At 34.5% G+C, this 7954-nt stretch overlaps 1 protein-coding gene across 2 annotated transcripts; it reads right to left on the minus strand.

Annotated features, from left to right (window-relative positions):
- Positions 1-603: 603 nt before the first annotated feature.
- On the minus strand, positions 604-7954 carry LOC108347658 (phragmoplastin DRP1E). 2 transcript variants are annotated; one of them, XM_017587046.2, is made up of 15 exons: positions 7604-7954; positions 6579-6642; positions 6235-6342; positions 5600-5701; positions 4065-4115; positions 3911-3972; positions 3541-3631; positions 3385-3449; positions 3054-3248; positions 2857-2976; positions 2692-2762; positions 1875-2100; positions 1732-1782; positions 1167-1544; positions 604-963 (listed from the first exon to the last, which is right to left on the minus strand). In XM_017587046.2, exons 1-15 carry the CDS (start codon positions 7748-7750, stop codon positions 835-837), a joined length of 1860 nt encoding a protein of 619 aa, XP_017442535.1. In that variant the 5' UTR covers positions 7751-7954; the 3' UTR covers positions 604-834. The 2 variants fall into 2 exon arrangements, with proteins under 2 accessions (XP_017442535.1, XP_052724461.1); XM_052868501.1 differs by lacking the exon at positions 6579-6642 and having other exon boundaries at positions 7604-7944.

A 7954-nucleotide genomic window follows, 5' to 3' on the forward strand; every position in this document is an offset into this window, starting at 1 on the left:
ATCATCTTTTCTTTCTTTTCTTTAAATCTATTAAATTAATTTTATATTTTTAAATTGTTAATGAGAAAGTTAAACAATTTTATTTCAAATTTATTAAACTAAATTTATATTTTTAAATTATTAAGGAAGAAGTTGAATTCACAATTTTTTTTCTTTTCTTTTTTTAGTTTTACTACTAAGTTATTTTATAGCTCGGGATATTTATCTATTAGTAACAAGATTATTTTCTTAGAATAATGATTTATTTTTCACATAGGTTAAAAGTTGAAGAAAATTCTTCTATTTTCAAATGTTTTGTAAATAAATTCTCACGGGTGAAAGAATTCATAACCTAACGGTACCCCAATCCCATACTGACACATCACGTATTGGAGTAAGGGAACAAGAGGAACTACAATTACATATAATTTAGGGATATTCGTGCGTGCATTAGAGAAGGAGATTAGGATCGATGGGAGTGGTTTAGAAAAAACCTACAACAAAAAGGTGTACAAATAAGTGCAAATACAGGGTCCCAAATCAAATGAACTAGCTTGTAAGCCCCTAATGTCAAAGTCTGCAACTGAATCCGTAAGATCATATGCCATTCAACTAGAAAAAGTATTCAAATTAAAAAAAATGTAATTTTAATTTTTAATAAAATAATATAGTTTGTGACCTCTTTTCATGTACAAACTCCTGGGATAAGAAACAACAATTAGCTCCATCTATCCTATGATTTTGTTTTTAATGTCAATGAATATACAAACCTTATTTTGTTTTTCATGTCAATGAATATACAAACCTGAAAACTCAAATAATATAGACTCTAAAAAAGTCCCATGACAACCGAGATCATCGTGCCCAGGAAACAGAATCAATTTCATCCCTTGCTGCTTTATACAGTTCAAGCCTTTTGGCACATTGTTGCCTCCTCTCCATCAAGGCAGGGTCTTCATCTAACAACTGGGATAGCTGTTTAGGCTGCACCAGCAGTAATAGCAGATCAAACATCATGAATATATTTGAAATAAAAATAACCACAGAACTTACAGTTTTGTTGTATAAAAATTAAAATTGGATACCTCACTTTGGAAGTATATCCGAAGCAAACCAAAATACTTCCATGATTGTGTAATATTTGTTACCAGAATAAGAGAGCAATTAAAGTTAAAGCGGACTATTACCTCTTTCTTCCCTATTTGTGTGTAGAAATGGTTTAGCAATGATAGTTTTGCTTCTCTGACTTGACAAAAAACCACAGCCTTTGGAATAGTGTTCTTGAGAGTGTCTGACACCATACCAATATAGGAAGTCACATTTGATCCAATCCTCCTGTAATGTCCTTCTCCATATCGATCCTCATTGGGGGTAGCTTGATTAGCTGGATTTCCGGCTTTCTCCATTTCTTGAGGAAGTCTCCGGAAGAACTCCACAGTGAGATACGTAGCTTCCATGTCGACCAGTCGAATAGCTGTCTTCTTACTCTCTTCACGGAACTTCTCTAAAGCCTCATTTGTAGCTGCAGCTAGTTCGGCTTGAAGAGTTGGGAAACGTCTTAGTTCCTATTCAATCATAAATTCATAGTTTATTTCTAGGAACCTTAAACCAACAAAGATACTATAAAATAAAAGGACATAACTTAGACACAGTTCTTTTTAATGCTTTTGATGTTTTCCTATCAATAATGAAGTTTTACCTACTGTAGGTATGTGTCTCAAGTTATGTCCAAAAATAAATCCCAAATTTTACCTGAGTTTCAGCTATTGATTTCCTCACAAGTTCTTTCAAGACAAAGTGAACCTACATCGAAATCAAAGAAATCCCGCTTTAATTTCTATGTAAGATTTAATTAAAAAAGAAGAGGAGGAAAAAGTACAACCAGGTATACTTACTGCATCAACTGAAGCTTCAGCAGGGCCTCTAAAGTAGCTGAGAGCTCCCTCGATCAGGCGACGGTAACCTTGCTCTGGGGCAATTAAGTGAGGCTGGTAACCATCTGCCTCTGATACCACTTTCCTTACATTTTGAAGAGATAGATGACGGTCAAATGGAAGCTTCCGTAACGCAGCAGGAAGCTGATTATCAAAGACATTATAGATTTTATCTCCACCTGATCGCCTATGACAATAAACAAAAGGGTCATATGTAACCAAAGATACCTCTCAACTTGTAGACCACAAAGAAAGATTATTCATGACTATCATTCCAAATTGCTTTACCATATTCAGGTGGTACATTAAATTAGTATACAGTGCTTTTTGTCTAGAAAAGAACAAGAACCAAAACAAAACCAGATTTTAAATAGGATTTAGCTAGATGAAAACCAAAAGAGAATTACTTAGATATCAAATCTAATTCAAGACGATGATGGTGGGGAAAAGTCATACCTAGTTTGAAGTAAGTGCATGTTTATTAACGACCTTCTAAGGGAAATAGTTGGTTTTTCTCTTTCCTTTTTTTCGTATGAAATTGCAAGAAAAAAACTATTTCACTCAAATTAAGCTAACCCAAACATACACAATAAAACCCTTGAGGATGGTTGAAAATAGTCGAGTTTCAATAACAACATGCCATCCACCCAAAAATAAAATCAAATAAACCAGTATCATATAGAGTAAAATTGAACATCTAGCAAATATTTACCCTCCGAAAAAAATTCAAATAAGATAGTCTAATAGAGTAAACGTGAATATCATAGCATATATTTACCCTCCGTCTAAATGCTCCTTGAATATCTTATCAAATGCGCGGCATAGTTCTAGGATGGTGTATAGTTGAGCCTGTACGAGAAAGAATAGTTAAAATATTCTTCTGCAGCATACTATAGAAAGAGTACGTACATTCAGGAAATAATCACAAATATAAACCACTCACCCCAGCATCAAGAGCAATTGGTCTCCCAATCTGATTCATCTCTGATTCAAGTTCTTCAATTGTTTTGTTTATCAAAGATGTTATACTGGGTATTCGTGCCCTAATTACTGACTCCAAATGCTACAATATAATTAAGATGATTAAAATAACAAATTTTTAATTAAAGAAAGGAAAGAACAACTTTCTGAAAGACAGACCTGTGAGAGAAGCTTTGCAAGGTATACGGAACCCATTTGATTGGCTAAGTGTCCATAGTCAGGACTGGTTTCAAAATACTCACTCTCCTTACGCCTAGCAACAATCATATCAACGTTTTTATTGATATCTGCTTGGGATCTATTTACTACACCAACCCAGGGGTGTTGCAGACGGTAAGATCTTCCTTCAAGGACCTTAAGGGAAAAAAATGGGTAAGGCAAACTAATTATATGGTTATACAGGGCACTGCTAAAACTTTTAGAAATTTAAAGGTATACATCATAACCACAGCGAGAGAGGGAACATGCTAGAAGGAGAAAGAAAGATTACATCCAATGCATTAGTTCCTTTGTCCATTAAATCCAGTTTTGTCAACACTCCAAATGTCCTCTCACCTGGATTATTTATAGTCAAGGATTTCAGTGACACATAATGACCCGAGCAAAGGTAATAAACAAATCATCATTCCACAGAAAATTTATGTACCAGAGGGATCCACCTCCTTCGAAAGCTTAATAGCATCCGAAGTTGCTATGTCCTGGTTCGCCGGAGATATTGCCAGTATAATACAATTAGGCTGTCAAAGAATCAAGTATAGTACCAGTTAAAGTAAATGTGTATCTTACCACCATCACCTCTTGGTGACCAATTTATAAATAAACATTTCAACAAGGTATAAAATGGTAATCAACTACCAACACCATAGAAACGGAGAAATTGGAAATAGGCAGTTTATGTCTCCAGTCTCAGTGGTGAAAGTACAAGAGCTAAATGAAATAACAATGAATTATCCAATCAAGGTTATTCAATAGGAAGAGTGAGAAGAAATTAAGCAAAGTCAGAAAACTTCTTTTACCTTCTCAACATAAGACCGAACCATATTTTCAATGTCTTCAACAATAGTCTGAGGCTGTCCCTCTGAAAATGACAATTGCTAATCAGTATAAACTAAAAACTCTATCACATAGTCTAAAACAAAATTACAGTGATAAATTGAATGCAAGTCATACCTACAGCAACTTTAGTCAATCCAGGTAAATCAATCAAAGTTAGGTTGACAACTGCTCACACAAACGGAGATTGAATAAGGAAACACACATAACTGAAAAACTAGTCAAATGTTATGCCACATAATTATACATAAAAGTAATACTGGTGAAATGAACTCACCTAAGTAAAAAAATGAATGAGTATAAATCAAATATAAAATTTTAAAAATGATCAGTGCTTAACATCAAATATATAGAGGCAATCAAGAGCAAAGGTCATGAGTAAACTATAACAAAGCAGCTGTAACTACCAAGATAGCAAGTGAAAGTGTAGATAAGACTGGTGAATCCGATTGCCTGACCCAGCACAACGGACTAACATTATTTTCAATTTTTTTTAATTATAGCAATTATTTTTAAAAAGAAGTTGACCCATGAGACTATGTCCTGGGTCAGGATAGTTAAGCCGTGCACCAAATGGGTCGGATCAACATTGCTCCACTTCAATTTAGATCACTATTTTCCAGTCTAACCAAACCTGTATTATGAGTTATTCGGATTGTCCAATTGGTCAGTCCAATTTTGCCAGCTACCCTTATTAAAAGATGTTCTAGTCCTGCTTTATTTAATTGGAAGCAGAGCTGGGGAAGTAGATTTCAGCAAATCAGCAAGCTTTGTACGTACAGGTGGAACAAAAGCAAAAAAAGGAGGGCAAATTCATTTTACAATTTATCGGCCTTAGTAGTTGGAAACTGAAACTACACAAATAATGGGGTAAGAAGCGCCTGAAGACCTCTGTAAATTCATGTTAGTCTAGTCTTCCCGTAAATCCATTTCTTTAGGCTATTCTTCGTCCTTATAATAGCTTAAGGACAGGAAACGGTTCATGTAATAGGTTTTCAAAATATTCAGATTGTTGATACTTCTTTTTCTTAGTCTTTCCCTTTGCCATCACGTTATTTTTTTATGTCATCCCCTAATAGCCAGATTTATAGCATTTGCCAGTGTTCTATATTTTACCTGTATTAGATGTATAGGAAGGCTCCTGATATGTTAACATTTCTCACTTTACTTAACTCTGCCTATCTTCAAATGTAGTACACGACAGCCTAGAGCTTGAATTCCTCTGGTTCTTAGAGTTGTAATGATATTTTTGATGGCAAGTAAAGAAGGAATAATAGTAATTCAAGTGTTTAAATATTTAGAAGGATAATAGACGTTCTTCCTTCCTCCCTTGGGGGTTTCTTTCCTTTTGAACAACGAGATTGTTGAGTTCCTTATGGTATTCAGCCAATGATTATTTCGAGGGAGATTACTTCACAAAAAAAGCTAACAGATAATAGGAATCTGTTATATTGATCAACACACCATTTGGGTTATTGCAAATTATTTTACTTTGAAATGGTATGGGAATACTATTACCTCAGTTTGGTATTCATTTTTCTATTTCAATAAAAAAATCCTTTAATTCAAAAATAGATAACAAAAACATGAGTTTGCAGCAAATCATCCATCTAGTAGTAAGAAGTTAAAGGCAATAAACAATAAAAGTGCACCATGTGGAGAGTAAATGCTAAGGTGAATTGGAACAGGAGATATTTGCTTTGTCTTCCCCGTTACTCTATCAGTTTCATTCTGAATCTCCTGGCGAACAAAAGCTACAAAAAGAAATTAAAATTATAAAAAGGAATGAAAATATCAGTTAGATTATAAACACCACACAAATAATTGCACCAGTGAGCTAACTGTGAAGCAGTACAATGATCGCAAGATAGCAGTGTATGATAAATTGCAAGCGAACTAGTAGTTTAAGGATAATGACAAAAAAACAAATCGCTAGAATGAGTAAATCCACAGTTAATTAACGCTGGCTGTGAGTCTAACAACACGAAACCTAAAATATACTACACAATTATAGGGGACACGCACGCAAAAACAATTGAAACACAACGGAATCAAAGAAAAAAAAAACCACAAAACGGAAACAAGCTTTCAAATTGTTCTACAAGCAAGACAGAAACAGGAGAAGCAAAAAAGAACATCCTATCATATTTCTATAATTAGCAAATAATTTATTCATCACAGCACAAGTCTCAACTCGTGAAAACCATCAACTAGTAAACCATTAAATACATAACAGTAACACGAATTACACCAGCAGCAAGCAAAATCAGTTACTGAACCACAATACCATAATCAGTGATCTTTTTCCCTGGCATGTGAAGAAACTCTGCATACTCCTTCGCTTTGCCATCAACCTTGTGAAGCTGCAACACTAATGGACGCCTCGTCACAATTCCTGCAATTCAAACACAAACTCCAATTCAAAATCAATTAGCTAAATTAACTAAGATTTTTTTGGACAAACTTTTCAATAAGCTCAAACTAGAGTTTTCAAAAATTAAAATGATGAAATAAGTTTAATTAATTTTATGTTTATTATTTTCCTTTTGTTAAGTTTATCAAACTGCGCCTAAATAAATATCACACTCCACAAAAATAGAAAAGGAACAGAGAGAGAGAGGGCGAGCGAACCTGATCCTCTAGGAAGAAAGTCACGTCCAACGATGCTTTCCAGAACCGAAGACTTACCCGAACTCTATTAATTTTCAATAAATAAACAAATAAATTAATTTTATTTTTTGAATGATTCTTATTTTAGAACTGAACAAAGATTTGTATTAAACGATTATGTAGATTCAATTCAAAAGTGAAACTCAAATTTTTGCCATAAAACAACGCCTAAGAAATTGTATCTGTCTTTTCTCTTTTTATTTTTGGATGGTTGTAGTTCTGCTCCTAGCATACAGCAGAACATGTTGACGTTTTGAACAAAAACTTATGAAACAAATGTTTTGTGTTTTCTCTCCAGTTGAAGTTTTACTTCACATAACAAATATCTGTAATAAAGAATTGTACGCATTGATCATGGAGGTAAAACTCTAATTTTGACTAGGGAACGACACAAACAACATCAAAGAAATAGTATATATGCTTTCTCTTCTTATTTTTGGATTGTTTTACTTCTACTCCTATGATACAACAGAACATGTTCAAGTTTCGGACAAAACTTTACGATTCTTTACAGCTGTTGTTTGGCTATTCTCTGATTGGAGTTTCACTTAACCTAGTAAAGGTTCGTATTGAAAGATCACAGGGATTAATTATCAAGACGAAACTCTAAGCTAAACTCCAGAACAACATAAACAGCACCAAAAACACGTATGTTTTTTATACTTATTCTTGGATCCTTCACCTTTTACTTGCATACAAAGAACATGTTGACGTATTGGAAAAAAACTTCGATGTATTATTTCCTTCTAAGTGTGTTATTTGAGTTATTCTTCGAATCAAATTTTAATTCGCGCAATATAAAGGTTTGTATTCAAGGTTTCTACAAATTTGATTAGCGAGGTGAAACTCTAATTTGACTGGAGAACAACACAAACAAACAGAACCTAATAAATTCTACGTGAGTTCATTTTCTCCTTTTGTTTTTAGATGATTTCTACTTCTACGAACAGAGCATGTTCATGTTTAGTGATGGTGAAGGTGATGACCTGACCGCCGACGACGGCGACAGAAGGAAGAGCTTCCCATAGAGAAGAGAAGGCGTTGTTATCGGCGTCGCCGCCATAGTCGCCGAGCACGGTGCAGGCCTGCTGGATTCTGTTCACCAAACCGATCAAACTCTCCATGCTCGTCATCTCGTGAGGGAGAAGATGATGATGAAGGTGTAGAGGAAGCACAGAGGATTCAGAAACCCTAGACTTTTGCAGAGAGTGGAAGAAGAAATTCTAGAGAGAGAGAGAGAGAGGAGAGAGACTTAAAGGACAAGTTAGTTACAGACAGAGAACAGCGAAAGAAGGTGAAGGAGGGAAAAGCAATGAAATTATGTGGAAGGAGTCCAC

Source organism: Vigna angularis, chromosome 9, assembly GCF_016808095.1.
Source record: "Vigna angularis cultivar LongXiaoDou No.4 chromosome 9, ASM1680809v1, whole genome shotgun sequence".
In the NCBI taxonomy this organism is placed as follows: Eukaryota; Viridiplantae; Streptophyta; class Magnoliopsida; order Fabales; family Fabaceae; genus Vigna; species Vigna angularis.